General features: G+C 35.8%; 3 protein-coding genes and 4 non-coding genes across 9 annotated transcripts; 6 read left to right on the top strand and 1 right to left on the bottom strand.

Annotated features, from left to right (window-relative positions):
• Positions 1 to 1939: 1939 nt before the first annotated feature.
• On the top strand, positions 1940 to 2577 carry LOC118488906 (integrin-linked protein kinase 1-like). The gene is made up of 2 exons (XM_035986330.1): positions 1940 to 2173; positions 2452 to 2577. The coding sequence occupies exons 1-2, from the start codon at positions 1940 to 1942 to the stop codon at positions 2575 to 2577; spliced, it is 360 nt and encodes a 119-aa protein (XP_035842223.1).
• A 244-nt stretch (positions 2578 to 2821) lies between these two features.
• Positions 2822 to 3692, top strand: LOC110924986. The gene is made up of 4 exons (XR_004887312.1): positions 2822 to 2884; positions 2994 to 3088; positions 3427 to 3544; positions 3612 to 3692. It is a non-coding gene; the product is annotated as an uncharacterized LOC110924986 (transcript).
• A 124-nt stretch (positions 3693 to 3816) lies between these two features.
• On the top strand, positions 3817 to 6779 carry LOC118479398 (integrin-linked protein kinase 1-like). The gene is made up of 5 exons (XM_035987165.1): positions 3817 to 3847; positions 4795 to 4907; positions 4987 to 5072; positions 5870 to 5988; positions 6551 to 6779. The coding sequence occupies exons 2-5, from the start codon at positions 4886 to 4888 to the stop codon at positions 6687 to 6689; spliced, it is 366 nt and encodes a 121-aa protein (XP_035843058.1). The 5' UTR covers positions 3817 to 3847; positions 4795 to 4885; the 3' UTR covers positions 6690 to 6779.
• Positions 6780 to 10143: 3364 nt separating this feature from the next.
• Positions 10144 to 12073, bottom strand: LOC110921048. 3 transcript variants are annotated; one of them, XM_022165310.2, is made up of 7 exons: positions 11956 to 12070; positions 11819 to 11882; positions 11329 to 11595; positions 11206 to 11235; positions 10985 to 11014; positions 10655 to 10890; positions 10144 to 10573 (listed from the first exon to the last, which is right to left on the bottom strand). In XM_022165310.2, the coding sequence occupies exons 1-7, from the start codon at positions 11985 to 11987 to the stop codon at positions 10246 to 10248; spliced, it is 987 nt and encodes a 328-aa protein (XP_022021002.1). In that variant the 5' UTR covers positions 11988 to 12070; the 3' UTR covers positions 10144 to 10245. The 3 variants fall into 3 exon arrangements, with proteins under 3 accessions (XP_022021002.1, XP_022021005.1, XP_022021003.1); XM_022165313.2 differs by having other exon boundaries at positions 10155 to 10573; positions 11822 to 11882; positions 11956 to 12073; XM_022165311.2 differs by having other exon boundaries at positions 10155 to 10573; positions 11329 to 11592; positions 11956 to 12072.
• A 2965-nt stretch (positions 12074 to 15038) lies between these two features.
• On the top strand, positions 15039 to 15110 carry TRNAC-GCA. The gene has a single exon. It is a non-coding gene; the product is annotated as a tRNA-Cys (tRNA).
• Positions 15111 to 15181: 71 nt separating this feature from the next.
• TRNAC-GCA lies at positions 15182 to 15253 on the top strand. The gene has a single exon. It is a non-coding gene; the product is annotated as a tRNA-Cys (tRNA).
• A 93-nt stretch (positions 15254 to 15346) lies between these two features.
• Positions 15347 to 15418, top strand: TRNAC-GCA. Its single transcript has one exon. It is a non-coding gene; the product is annotated as a tRNA-Cys (tRNA).
• The last annotated feature ends 347 nt before the right edge of the window (positions 15419 to 15765 follow it).

The raw sequence follows: 15765 nt of genomic DNA, 5'->3' as shown, positions 1-15765 counted from the left end.
CATCTCGCTTCAATATCGCTTAAACGAGCCAAAGTTCGGCTCGCCAATGTTATCATCATTATTATTATATTATATAAAATAAATAATTTTTTGTTTGGGCTCGTGTAGGCTCGCGAGCCTAAACGAGCTTTGTATTTTAGGCTCGAGATTGGGCTCGATAACTAAACGAGCTCTATTTCAGGCTCGGGCTCGAGCTCATTAAAGCTTGGCTCGTTCAAGCTTTTAACCGAGCCGATAATGAGTAGCTCTCGAGCCTCTGGGCTTGTTTATACCCCTCCTCTCATCTTCTCTCATTCTTGCATTTCATTATGCCAGCCACTCCTTATCTCCCTGAAAAAGAGCAATGATGGGGATGCTGTCTATGAGGACATGTTAGTGGTTTATGATAAGAGCTTAAAATATTTTATGATGATACACGATACCATTACCGATACGTATGGGGTTGGTTCAAACACGCGAAATGAGGAATCAAAGCCCCATAGTGTCTTTTCACGTTGATGGACCATTCCTTGAAGAAAAAGAAGAATAAGCCTTTTGCTGTTACGGACTGAAACTATTGCAAGGTATGCGACTTATCCCACATCGGTTGAATGGACAACAAAGGCAGAGTTTCTAGGCCAAATGGACCGGTCTTGTGGGTTGTGTTCTCTTGTTTGGACTGTTACATATGCGTGGTATGGTAAAAGATCAAATTACTGAATACGAAGACGAAGGTTGTGACTTCAATAAAATAGTTATAAGCTTATATCACTAGTGAAAAGGTTTTAGTTTGCTAGATTCAAAGATGAGTCAGCTAGATTCATATGATACTAATATTTGTCTGGAACTATCTCTCTTGATTTTAGCTAAATAAATTATAGCATAATATAATAAGTGTTAATAATATCATATGTTATTTAGAAAAGATTTCATTTCTTGGTACCTCAGCAGCCTTACTTTGTTCTTGTTATTCTGTACCTTAATTCCATCGGCCATATTATTCCATGAGCTTATTATAAAAGATTCAAATGCTGATCTTAATAATATGTCCTTCATTTTCCACCGTCATCGTCATCGCCAGTTTTTAGTTGTTGGTGCCAGTGAACTTATGGTTCGTGTGTTCTTGGCGAAAATATGATTCTGCATAATTCTACATACCATTATTGTTTTCATCCATTTATTAATGATTCTTAAGTGTCACTCATTTGACTACCAAAAGTAGCCGAGCCTGGGCTCGGATCCGTTTATTTAAGACAACTTAAGCCCGTACTCGGCTTGCTTACTTTAAGAGAACCTGAGCTCGAGCTTGACTCATTTTGCAGCTCTATGTCTAGAACTCGAGCTCATGTTCGGCTCGTGAGTAGTTTATTATTTTTATCAATATGTATAATTTTTTATTTATAATTGTAATCTTGTAAAAAACATAAGTTTTTTAGTAAATTTAATAATAATTATATATATATACACACACACACATACACATATAATACTTATTATGCAATTATATATTATGTTATATTTATATTAATAATAATTTCGTTTAGGCTTGCGGGCCTAACCAAGGTTGGTCTTTAAAGCTTAGTCTCATGCTCATTTATTAAACGAGATTCAGTTTACAACTTGAATTAGGGTCTAATCGATCTTTTAGCTAGTAGATCTCGGGTAAGTCATGCGCGAGACTGGGTTCATTTACATGGGTTTTTGTTGTTATGCATGTACTACTTATTGTGATATTTTTATCATAATTTTATATAGATAATATTTATGAAAATTATATATTTTTTATATAACATAAAGTTTATTATCTTTATATAAGTAATATGTTTTTTTTTATTGGTGTGAGAAACTTACTTGTACAAAATGAAAAAATATGTTGATTCTTTAATGGTATTAACTCATTATCTTACACAGCAACAGTTATGTTTGGCATGTTTATGATTCAATGTTATGGTAGCAGCAAATGCAGGTGCAAAAAACCGACTCAGATGGCAAGTATCGCCTTCTTTACTGCTCGAGTAAAGGCAACAAATGTGGGGTTATGCAAGAACTTGATAAGGGTGTAGAACCGAATGCAGAAAATTATGATAAAAGAACTGCACTTCACTTAGCTGCTTGTGAAGGCTGTACAGAAATTGTTATTTTACTTCTTGAGAAAGGCGCGGATGTCAACTCTATTGACCGTTGGGGTCGTACGGTAAGTTTTTTTGTTAAAAATGTGACTATGAAGTTGTATATATATGCAAGAGCCTTCCTTCCGCCAAGCGATTTTGTAGACAAACTGGTTTTCTTGTTTTAAGTCCAATCTTGTAGAGTCTATTCGACGAGCGAGGACAACCTGGCCCATTCCGACTTGCATGGACTCGGAAAATATGGACGCGTGCTAACACATTCTAGTCATGATACTCACTTTCTAGTCTTTGGTGATAAAGTGATTTCAAGATTAAAATAATCAGTTTTGGATGTTATATGCAGCCACTTTCGGATGCACGTGGCATGGGTCACACTGAAATTTGCAAAATCCTCGAGGCATATGGAGGAAACGATCCGGTAATTCATTTTCTTAAACATGTACCCCTTAACTTCAGAGAAAAAGTGTGAGTGAAAATGTTTTGACTTTTAAGTCAAACCTATTGCTCTACCAAAATGGACAGTGCTTTTGTTAGAAGGGATCAAGGGCGTGTTCTAAACATAGTAAATTACCATTTTAACCTTCTGAAAGATTCAATCTTGGTCATACGTATACTACTCGTTCTAAAGTTCCATTATTAAAATTTGTACTTCAACATATATCCTTTGACCTCAAAAATCAAACTGTGTCTTTCTGCAGGTTATATTTGACTCCGTTCCATGTTACCTAATTCATTACAATGAAGTTCATCTTCAAGGCGCGGTTTTCATCGGCGAAGTAAATATTTATTTAATCTATAAAAAGAAACTAAAGTTGGAAATAAGTTGCATATGTAACAAAACTTGATAACTGTGTTGACTGTTGACCATGCTACACATGATAACAGGGTTCATACGATGAAGTTTATAAAGTAAAATGGCGCGGTACAGACGTCGCTGCAAAGACAATCCGGTCTTCACTTGAAACAAATGAGAAAGTGAGGTGAGCTTTGACCAATAAAAGTCAAAAGTATAGGGGTGGAATCATGTAGGGTTAGTGCGTTGAATACATGAATCCAGACATGAACCATATATTTATTCATGTAAAAAACGCAAGACACACTTGAAATATTGTAGCCTGAACACGGCCCGTGTAACCCATTTATCTAAACGAGTCAAATGGGTTGACGGTTGTATATGGGTTGTAACCCAAACACGAGTTGTTTATTAAACATGGACTATTTGACTTTCAAAAGTAATCTGTTTGACTTTTGAAAGTCAAACATGGACTCGTTGATACTCATCTAGCCATTTAAACTTATGTTTTAAAATGTGTTACAGGAGAATTTTTCTGAAGGAGCTCGCATTATGGCAAAAGTTGCGCCACCCGAACATTGTGCAGTTTCTTGGCATTTTGGACTCGGACCGACTCATTTTCCTAACCGAATATCTAAAAAATGTTGGGTCGGATTGTTTTTTATGTTCTTTTCTTTTAGTTTGCACTTATAATTTGGTACTTTTTTTAGGGAAGTTTGCATGATATTCTAAGAAAGAAAGGAAGACTTGATCCTTTGACTGCTGTTTGTTATGCTTTGGATATTGCAAGGTGTATCATTTCTCACCTTTTTTAAAAACTGATTCCACTAATTTCACTTTAAGAAGTTTAACACGCGAAAGACGTATTCTTTCTTATCTGCAGGGGTATGAATTATCTTCATCACTATAAACCCCATGCTATAATTCACAGGGATTTGACCCCAAGGTATGTATTCAAACAATCTTTGTTTAGAATATGCAGTAAAGTAACATTTCTTTTAGGAAAAATTACAAGTTTTGTCCTTTATCTTTATACCACTTTTCAGGCGGTGTCCTTTTTAACGAATGTTGACAGGCGGTGTCCTTTACTAGGTATTTTGTTGCAAGTTTAGTCCTTTACACCCAACCCAGTTTAAAAACCCTGTTAATTGTTGACAGGCGGTGTCCTTTACTAGGTATTTTGTTGCAAGTTTAGTCCTTTACCTAGGTATTTTGTTGCAAATTTAGTCCTTTACACCCAACAATTAACAGGGTTTTTAAACTGGGTTGGGTGTAAAGGACTAAACTTGCAACAAAATACCTAGTAAAGGACACCGCCTGTCAACATTCGTTAAAAAGGACACCGCCTGAAAAATGGTATAAAGATAAAGGACAAAACTTGTAATTTTTCCTTTATTTTAATTTCATGATACATGAGTCTACAAAAACTTTTCTAGGACATGCACAACTAGCCACCCAAAAATCATACATGAACCCGAACATGACATGACCGCAACTCATTTAAGTCAAAAAATGTTATTTAATTTTTTTACATATTAATATTCTGAAGTTATAAACTTATAACCAAAAACATAAATATGTATAAACTATTAGTTTAAACTATAAGACATTTCTTGTTTCTATTTTATCATCCAATTTTGGCATAAAAAAATTCTCGTTCAAATTATAATATAAAACACATTTAAAAAAATATAATAATAAACGTGTGATTCCGTCACGTTGACCCGAACCCAACCTGTTTAGTTATACATGTTGTTCGACTTGAAACTAGCTCTAACCTGTTTGTCAGAAATTCACACCCTTATGTCGGCCCTTTTTTGCGTCATGATTCGTTTTACACTTATACTTCTGAATTAACCACCTTTCCTTTTTCTTGCCTAAAAAATCTTTCAGAAATATATTGCAAGATGAAGCTGGTCATCTGAAAGTTACAGGCTTCCATTTGAGCAAAACTGCACGAGAGAAAGACGTTAACGGCTATAAAATGACAGGAGGCACTGGCTCATGTACTATAATATGTCACGTTATCATAACAGTTATATAAGTTGATGTTTTGTGATTACATGTTTTGTATGTTTGTTTCAGATCGATACATGGCTCCTGAAGTATATCGTCGCGAATCGTATGACAAGAGTGTTGATGTTTACTCTTTTGCTCTCATTGTTCACGAAGTAAGACATACTCAGTTCTTAACAAAAAGATGCATAGTTTGACTTTTGTGGTCAAAGTATTCAATCTTAGAATGCAATACTTGTTTGACTTTTGTTATGTTCAGCTAAAAGAAGTTCAGGATAACATTAAATCATCTTAGAACGCTTCATAACAAATGTTTTTAGGACCGGACGTCGAACCAGTCTCCTTACCAGTCCACTGGTCGAGTCGGTCGGCTCGAATGTAAGAACCGGGTGACGTCGTAAATATTATATAAAAATTTATAGGGTATAACTGAAAATTTTTAACCAAAATCCGGTTCAACCCGCCGGTTTTCCGGTCAAACCGGCCGGCTCGACTCAAAACTTGTCTGATAGTGTGAACCGGATCAGCCAGACCTCCGGCTTCCGGTCCAAGTGGCCCGACCGGCAGGTACAGTTTTCAAAACATTGTTCATAACAAGGCACCTTTTAGTGTGGAGCTTTTATTTTGTCTTTTGACTTCAAGAGTCAAAATATGCATAGTAAAGAGACATATGTTATTGACTTTTGTGGTCAAATTGGTCAACTTTAGAACTCACATTTGGTGCAAGTCTTATTAAATCGGGAAAGAATAAAAGATTACGCTAAAACTTTCTTAAATATTGTACCGATAGAAAAGTTTGTAATCTTTGAAACTCAAACTAAATTATGCAAAAAAAAAAAGACCATTGTTTCCATTTTTTTGACTTTAAAAAAAGTAAAATTTTTATTATCATCTGATTTGCTCATTCTATATTGTTTGAATATTCAAGTTATATATCTAGATGTGGCTTTAGATGTTTCAGGGTGGGCCATCGAATATAGAAGAACCACCAGAACATGTAGCGGACAAACGAGCATATGAGCACTCAAGACCGCCTTTATCTTCCTGTTTATACCCTGAACCTGTGAAAATGTAAGTTACTTATACGTGCTCGACTTGTGTCATTAAAGTAAAAATTAATCCGCATGACCATAGGTGGAACTGTCAACCCATTTATGTGAAAACGGGTCAATTCAAGTTGTATTTTATTGATGACGGGTCAAACAGGTAAAAGTATAAAAGTTAGTTAAGAATGAAAATGAAACGGGTCAATATATCTGAAGTTGTCTAATATGTAGTCTAATGCTTACAACATCCTTAATCGTTTTATTTGAAAAAAAGTAAGTTATTAATTTAATAATATAGTTTTTAAATCATATTTAATATACAAACTTCTTATCAACTTCAAATATTCCCAAGCATCTTTTAGAATTTATGTGTAGTTAGACAACCAGATTGAACTCTTCCATAATAAGCAATATGAATAGAAATAAATATACTAGTGTTGACTGCTTAAGAAAAGTCAAGTTTAACATGAATGTCAAAATTGTAAGTTTGACCAAAAGAGTCAAAGTAAGTGTGTTTCTACATTCAGGGTTGTTTATGTATGCACAAACATAGCAGTCAGTCACAATTAAGAGGTCTGATTTTACAGGCTGCTAAAAAGATGTTGGCACCGGAATCCTGATGTGAGGCCAAAGTTTGAAGACATAATAACAGAACTCGAGTACGTATTGGAGATTGAACAAAGAAAGTTGGATGGTGGATTATGCCGTACATGTGGAATCTTATGAGTTGCTACCGTTTCAAAACATATATATGGCATTCTCTGTGTGTATACATACACGTATTTGTTATAGAAAACACAAATGTTTGAATAATAACATGCATATAGAAAACACAACTGTTAGAATGGAAAGTTTTGACTTTTTGAGGTCATACCTTTAATTTATGCATTTTTGAAGAATTAAAGATGCGAACAAGTTTAGTTAGAAACAAAAGATAAAAATGAAAAACTAAATATTTGAGTAAATTGTCATTTTCGTCCTTGTGGTTTGTCGGAAATTGCCCCTTCGGTCCAATTTTTTTTTTCTGCTTGTTCCGTCGTTGAAATATCCGAAACATGCCACTTTAGTCCAAATTTTTAACCCCCACTAAAAAACTTAGGTGCTATTTGTTTTTTAAGAGGTAAAATATCTACAGTCTACAGACCACATCTGCAGACATCTGTAGAAGAAGAGGTGGACCAAACCTCTGCAGTCTGCAAGAAGAAGGTTGTTTGTTTTTTAACGTATGTAGACTTCAAAAATAAACTGGTGGTGGAGTACGGACGGTGGTGGTGCGTGGTGGTGGACAGTGGTGGTGGACGTTGGTGGTAGACGGTGGTGGTGTTTAACCCTTTGCAGACTTTAGAAGATCTTAGAAATGGTTGGGCCAAGTCTGCACCAAAAAGAGCTCGCGCAGACGTTTTTTAGTGAAATGTCTTCGGAAAAACAAACAGTCTGCAGATGGTAGTGTCTGCGCGACGCAGACAAAAGAGGTTGCGCAGATCTTTTATAAGAATTTGTAGTTACAGTTCAATGAACCAACTTTCAACCCAGAAATAGCAGTACTCTACTAGTAGAGATGAATAAACCGGTTTCAGATTCGGTTTTGGTTAATGGTACGTGTTCAACAGATGAATTTTATAAGAGAAAACCATCAAACTTTTGAACTTTTTATTTAGTTTCGTTGTTTTTACTACATACATACATACATAGGCAAATAGTTTAGTTTACCAGTAATTCATAGTAACCCAAACTTCTTCAAGAAATTCGAATTCGCTCTCCATACCATGGCTCGCCACCAACAATCTTTAATAATGCCTCCGGTGCAAAGCTTGCTAAGCGTTTGATTAAAAACAGGAAATTTTGTATGCTTGTTTTTCCAATTAAAAAGGCACAAGAGTATCCAACATCGTCATCAAACTCAACAAGGTATTCTTCCGGTCTAAAATCAAATCGTTCGTTATCTCTTCCGCATCCAACCACTAGGCCGTCAAGATGATAATTTTCAACATGCACCGTATTTTTCGGGAATTTGGCTTCTGAAGTTGGCGGAGGTGGCATGATAACGGTCATAAGAAGGAGACACCAGACAACTTCAAGACATTTTTTAGGATGAAATTCCGTTTCTCCTTGTATAAAACTAGGGTGTCCAGATTAGCTTTACTACGTCTCTAGTTTTCACTCTTGATAGTGCAACATATAATTGTCCATGGGTTAATACCGGTTCTTTTAAATATAAACCGACTCTTTTATTTATTTCGCAAGAAAAAACTTTGGGTGGATTTGGATACTCACCTAGTTTTAATTTATGTGTTTTAGTATTGTTAGTTTTGAAAATTCAATTGTCGTACTTTTCATTTTCATGAACAATGTAATGCTTGATTTAGTGAAATGAAATTTTAAATTTTAATTTATTGTCGCAAATTTGGTGTTATATTGTCTTTGAGCAATCTATTACGTCTCGCCTCGATGTTTCTGCTATTGGTTGGGGTGTGATCAGGGTTCCATCACATAATATTCCCTCTTGTTAAGAAGACACTCAAATGGTCGTCTAGATAGTGCTGCCATTGTATGTTTTGACTGTTAAAGACATCTTTGTTTTTTCAGTGAAATCAGCATGCACTATGCCGGGCGTAAATTTAGATTTCTCAATGAATACGTCAGGCTTGTAAGGCTAAGAAAAATCTTTTGACCCATCGGGGATTGGATGGTCTACCCGATTGCGGATTATGATAAAAGAACTGCACTTCACTTAGCTGCTTGTGAAGGCTGTACAGAAATTGTTATTTTACTTCTTGAGAAAGGCGCGGATGTCAACTCTATTGACCGTTGGGGTCGTACGGTAAGTTTTTGTTAAAAATGTGACTATGAAGTTGTATATATATGCAAGAGCCTTCCTTCCGCCAAGCGATTTTGTAGACAAACTGGTTTTCTTGTTTTAAGTCCAATCTTGTAGAGTATAATCATCTTGTCGTTTCTATCACACATGGTTAAGAATCCACCTCTTCACTTTTCTTCTTTCTTTCTGACACGCGGAAGAAAAGTTTCCAAATTGATCACACCTATGACATTGGACCTTAGAACCAATGTTTTAAAAACCGGTAAATACCGGCCGCTTATACCGGTATTACTGTTTTCGGATGTAAATCCGGTCCAAAACACCCCGAAAGTAGGAGAAACGACATAGACTTTGTACCGCCGGTAAAATCCGGAATACCGGTTTGAACCGTTATACCGGTACCGTCTCAGGTCTGTTTTTGGGTTAGAATTTTACTTTTTATCGCCTCATCTCCATGTTTACTCTTAGCTTTAACCTAACAAGTTTTAACATTTTATCTCCATCAATTAAAATTCAAAACTTGCTTCATCACTCCATAATTCGTAACTTGTTCCAGACTTCCATCACCCCATCGTTCGTTCCAGATTTCCATTTTAATCCAATTTTGGATTATTTTTTGAGTTAATGTTGTAATTTATGAAATTATACAATTAACTAGTCAACCCGGTTGAACCGCCCGACACAACCCGGTTCAACCGGTTAAACCATTTTTGTGCCTAATCCGATATGATTAAAAAACCGGATTTTAAAACATTGCTTAGAACGATCTTTACCTTTTCCTTTGTTCTCGGTTTTCTCAAACTGAGACTTGTTCCTTTGGTGGTGCGATTTTAAAAGCTTTCGAACAAGCCTTTTCTCTTCAAATACTGTTCCAAAACTTGCGACTTTAGAAACTAGACCTCCTATTCGGGCATCGAACCCATCAATAGTTTCGGCTTCCTTCATCTTCAAGGATTCAAACTCAGCTTCAAGCGTTTCAATCTTAAAGCCCACACCGACTTGCATGGACTTGGACAACCTGGCCCGTTCCGACTTGCATGGACTCGGAAACTATGGACGCGTGCCAACACATTCTAGTCATGATAGTCACTTTCTAGTCTTTGGTGATAAAGTGATTTCAAGATTAAAATAATCAGTTTTGGATGTTATATACAAGATCCCAATTCACAGTTGTCAAAGTTGACAGCATCCATGAACTTGTATAGCGCTTTGTTTATGGTTTCAAGAACTAAGGCAAGGTGTCGGAGAGGGTGGTTGAATGCTCAAGATGCCATAAGTGGTAAGATGAGTAATACACACACAACCAAGTGGAACCCAAAACAGAACCCAGGATCACAATGATGATAGCCAGCACTTGAGAGCTACAATCAAAAAGAGTCGCAGGAAACAGCACCATCGAATAATATATTAAGTTAAGATCTAGTTTTTCATTAGCTACATTCATAGTCCCTTGGAAATGGTAGCCTACTTAGAAACTCCCACAAACATCAAACGCACATCATCCTCAGAAGCGGCCTCTAAACGATGGTAATCAATACCAAAGCAGGAGCATATTTTACAATAGAATGACAACTGCTCCGGGGACAGTTCCCAAAGGATAGGCGTCTGACGTGAGTGAATAATCCACATAGTAGCAATCATGCTTTGTCGTGAGAGACGGGTCTGCTCATCATACTCAAACTCCACATGCGCGCCTGTAAAAGAGGAGATAGGGGTGTAACCAGACATATCGTATCTAGGCTTACGTGTGGGGTCATAGCTTTCAACTTCTTTGCTGGCTCGGTCCCGTTTGCTGCAAAAGGAAAGAAAATGAGCATAATAAAAAACTTTAAAATGATATAAAAGGGGAGATAGAGAAAAGAAAAGGGCATACTATTTCCAGCCAGGTGGCAGATGAGAGTGGAAGTAGTTGCAAAAAAACCGGATTTTTTTCTCAACCATTTTCAATTTTGTGGTTTTGGTGTGCGACGACTTCATGATAGCAACTGCTTGCTTGAGCAGCAAATAGAGATGATAAGGAATACAGCGAGGTTGGGTGCGTTCAGTATATTCACCGAATTTGAATGGCCCCAAAAGGCGGGGCCTGGCGAAACCAATCACTCGCGTTAGCTATAAACCAACCAAAAGGTTTAGCAAAAACATAATAATAATAATTTCCTAAAATGAACCAAGATAGATAGGTTTATTATGTGATTAAGAATACCTCATCAACTGGGGAGAGGGGGGGTTCTTCCTAAACAATCACAGCAGCAAAGCAAATAAATTACATGGGTAAACAAAGTCCAATGGCCCCTCTAAGAGATGAACCAAAAGGTTTAGCAAAAACATAAATTATTATTATTAACCCTTGTTTCATACCAATCAATCAATCAATCCCTTTTAACCAAACCAAATCAACTAACTGTGATAACAATAATAGCATACCTCGTCTGATGAGATCCCTCCATCTGCCACCTAAACAAATAATAATAAATTAAATTAGATGGGTAAACAAACAAAGTCCATGAAACATAATTTCCTAACTACTAAAACCGATGTACTAGGTACCTGCAATGATTTGTATCTGAAAGGTGGTATGTTCTCACAGGAGGAATGCAATTTAAGATAAAATGCTTTGGCATACAAATTCCACTTCATGTATTCCTCAGTAGCAGCACGCCTCCCTGATACAAACGAGTAAAAAATTTCGCTAAACTCACTATGTGAAAGATGAAAAGCATCATCGATAGAGCAAAGCTGCGGCATCATCTTTAACTCTTCACAACTAAGCTTCAACACGTCCTCCTTGTCCTTGAACAACAAGGTGGTGGTGGTCTAAACAAACAAATCAAGAATTATTATTATTATTAATAAGCATTCATTGCTTTGTTTCAAGTCAACAGCAGCAACAACAACAACAATATAATAATAATAATTCTAAGTAGTAATTCGAATTTAGTACTTATTCCTTAAGTTAACGGATGATTGATTCAACCAAAAATTATAATTTAGAGTTTGGGCGGGTAAATGGGATTAACAAGTAATGAAATAGACTTACACCCTGAGAGCTCTTCATCTTCCTCTTCCTCTTAGATGTTGTAGAAGATGCCTTGTTGTTGTTACTGAACAGAAATTAGCAAATCAGAATCAGTTGAATCGCTAATTATTATGAATTGAACGAAGAATACGAAATACCTCCTCTGCTGCTGCTGCTGGCTCTTCTTCATCTTGTTGCGATGATGAAACCCTAACGAACGAACGAACGCAGATGAATGAAGAAACCCCCTTTTTGATTGATTGATGATATATTTATTATTTCTCTTTTTTCACGTTACCTCCCTTGCTTTTCCTCAGTTTTTTCCAAGTTAGTGTAGATACAAAAATTATTTACCTATTTAGGTACTTTGAAAAATATTTATGTATTTGGGTACTTTTCTATATCTCTTTAATTTTTTACCTGATGTATACATTTCTTTTTATTTTTCTACCCAAAGTAAAATTAGATTACTCACAGAATTAGAATCAACAAAAATATAAGTAATTATTTTTTGTAAAAAAATAAAATATTATGCAAATATTCAAAAAAAAATCTGCAAAAAGTCTAAAAAAAATCTGCGAAAAATCCATAAAAAATCTGCAAAAATATATTAAAAAATTCTACAATAATTCTGCAAAGTTAAAAAAAAATATTATAAAAAAATATAATCTATAGGGTGATAGTTGGTGGATTTGATGGTCCACATTGTGTAGTTCGTTTCGGGTTAATATCTATAAAAAAACCAAACTACTTATACGTACAGAATATTGGCGAAATAATCACTATTAATAAAATTGAAATAATTAAAATACTTAGGATCTTTTCTCAAAACTCAAATTTCAAGAAATTCGAAATTTGTAACTTTATTTTATTAATTGCTTGAGTTTATATAAACTTGTTTGAGATATCAAACTTTTCACCAGATTACTATCACTTAATCGATATAACTTAGGGGAGTAAATTTGTGAATTTATTGTTTTTTTTTAACTTTGCAGAATTATTGTAGAATTTTTTAATATATTTTTGCAGATTTTTTGTGGATTTTTCGCAGATTTTTTGTATAATTTTTGCAGATTTTTTTTGAATATCTGTAGAATTTTTTTATTTTTTTACAAAAAATAATTACTCATATTTTTGCTGATTCTAATTCTGTGAGTAATCTAATTTAACTTTGGGTAGAAAAATAAAAGGAAATGTATAAATTAGGTAAAAAAATTAAATGGATATAGAAAAGTACCCAAATAGGTAAATATTTTTTAAAGTACCCAAATAGGTAAATACTTTTTGTATCTACACTAGTTTGGGAAAAAACTCTGCTTTTCCTTTTTTTTTTTTTTTTGAAAATTCTGCTTTTCCTTTTAGTCTCTTTCCTTTTTGCGGCTTATATTGTTTTCCTTTCCTTCTCTAATAATTTCTTTTTTAAAGACCTAAATTCGACTTATCTTACGTTTTCATTCAACCGAGTTCAACGTTCCCTTTGACCCATTGTTCAAAGGCAACTAGTGGCGAAGCTTGAAAATTTCCACTAGGGGTCGAAAACGTATGTACCTAAAAAATTCTATACGAAACGTACATACGTAACACTACTGAGCGAAAAGTTTGGGGGGGGGGGTGGTTCGGGCGCCCCCCGCCCCCTTGAAAGCTACGCCCCTGAAGGCAACAAACATCCTCTGTTTCTCTTCTTGCGACAGCCGTTATGCATTGGTTGTCGCAAATGGCGTGGACCCCATGGGTTAGTTGTTAGGAAGCGTGCGCATGCGTATAACCATATGCAGTTCCAAATAAACCATAAGGTGTTGTAACAAACTGATATCCTATTGACGTGAAAGGTGTAAATGAGGGGGTGGATACTTGCGTGACTCCTTGAGAAAATGATGCAGGTAGCGACGTTACAACTAAAGTGGCACAAAGTGGGCCATAGTATGTTGGAAATACATTTTGTGAGGCGGATTGAGTGTACACAGGGGTGGAACCTATAGCCACGAATGGAATGGTTGACTGAAAAGACGATGGTGTGGTCATGAAACCGGAGGTTGTGTGGTGTACGTTGGATTGATTAAGAAACGAGGAGTGCATGCCATGAAATGCGATGCCATGGTCTGCACGCTTGGAGCGGTTACAGATCTAAATACTCCAGCTGAGTTGGCGGTAGGTACAACTGATGAGAAGTCAACAGAAGTCAAACCTGCAGAAGCCCCATTAGAGAAGGAGAAGATGTTTATCAGAAAACCTTCAGAAGAGAGACCTGAAGAAGGATCATATGGTAGCCACATTGTCGGTGGGTCGGCTTTTGGTTGGAATTTTATCATGTATCCGGGCAGCGAATTGACAGCAGCCTATTATGGTACAACGAAAGAGGATTTCCGGGCAGCTAATCCTGTACCAACTTACTCAGAAAAAAAAAATGAGTAGCTTACGGGTTTTGATTTACACATGTTACGTGTTACAAGTGCATTGTTGAAGGCCTGATTTGTTGTTGTGGTGTGATGTAATTCTGCGATAGCATATGGTTTGATCGATGAGTATGTGCTATAACTTAGTAGTCGTGTTTGTATTTTGGTTGTACTTACAAATCGTATTCACGGGTTGGCAAGTTGAGCCCAAGCCGGCAGGCAAACACAACAGGAATCTGTAAATCGTGTCAGATAAATATATTTGAACACCACTGGTTGACGCAAACGCAACTTGTTTAGTTTGAATTTGGTTTTTGTTTTCTACATACTATTGTTTTAATATTAAACTATGTAATGGTGAACACGCCCTTTTGCGGCCCCTCCCCCTTGCAGCCATCGTTTAACCACCAACCAGCGTCCCTCCTCCCGGCCCACACCACATCTAGCGCCCCACCGTCGCTAAAAGCCCATAACACAGTCAATCTTACAAGTCGCATGCCCAAATGTCTATAAATTTTGCTTATGTTATAATTTTTAAGGTTTTAGCATAAACATATTCAATCATTTACATGTTAAGATAAAATACATTCTTACAGGAAATTGTAAAAGTAGATGTTCAACCCATGAATCTAGTAAGGTAACCCAAAACCAACCCGTTTAGCAAAATGTTGATGTTTCTTCTACGCATATTTTATGATATTCCAGTGCTGTGATTGTACCTTATGCATGGATGGTTGTACATTTTATAGAGTGGTTGACTTTTCACGCATTAATACTTTGAACCTCAAGATATGTATGTTCTACGAGACTGCCATTTCTATTAATTTAGTTGGAATACTGACAACAATGGGTCCATAGCTCAGTGGTAGAGCAATTGACTGCAGATCAATAGGTCACCGGTTCGAACCCGGTTGGGCCCTTTTTGTTGTTTTTGATACTCTTTGTATTATTTTTTAGAAATAATCATTTTATTTAGTCAGTCAACAACAATGGGTCCATAGCTCAGTGGTAGAGCAATTGACTGCAGATCAATAGGTCACCGGTTCGAACCCGGTTGGGCCCTCTTGTAATTTTTTCATTAATTACGCTTATTTTATTTTTTTCTTTGTAGAGCATTATTTTGAAGTAATTATTTTATTATTCATTTAACAACAATGGGTCCATAGCTCAGTGGTAGAGCAATTGACTGCAGATCAATAGGTCACCGGTTCGAACCCGGTTGGGCCCTTATCCTTGTTTTTTTTGTCTAACTATATTTTTTTGTCTAAGCTTTACCGATATGTCTCTTTTTTGTTGTATTATTTTAACAAATTATGTTATTTTTTGTTGTATTTTTTTATTGATTATGAATTTTTAATATAATGTTAGTGTTTTATACTAAGGGTAAATTACTTTTTGAGTCACTGTGTTATAGTGATTTTAACCACTTAAGTCCAAGATCAAAAAGTTTAACGCCCTGAATCCTAAACGCTTTTTTTTCTAACATTTTGAGTCCAATTTTTTAACTTCGTTTGAATATTCTGTTAGTCTCTAATAAACTTTCATTTTTAATATCGTTAGGACAAACGATCAAAA

This window comes from Helianthus annuus, chromosome 17, assembly GCF_002127325.2.
Source record: "Helianthus annuus cultivar XRQ/B chromosome 17, HanXRQr2.0-SUNRISE, whole genome shotgun sequence".
Taxonomy (NCBI): domain Eukaryota; kingdom Viridiplantae; phylum Streptophyta; class Magnoliopsida; order Asterales; family Asteraceae; genus Helianthus; species Helianthus annuus.
The sequence above is the reverse complement of the archived record's forward strand: the minus strand, read 5'-3'. Positions and strand labels throughout refer to the sequence as shown.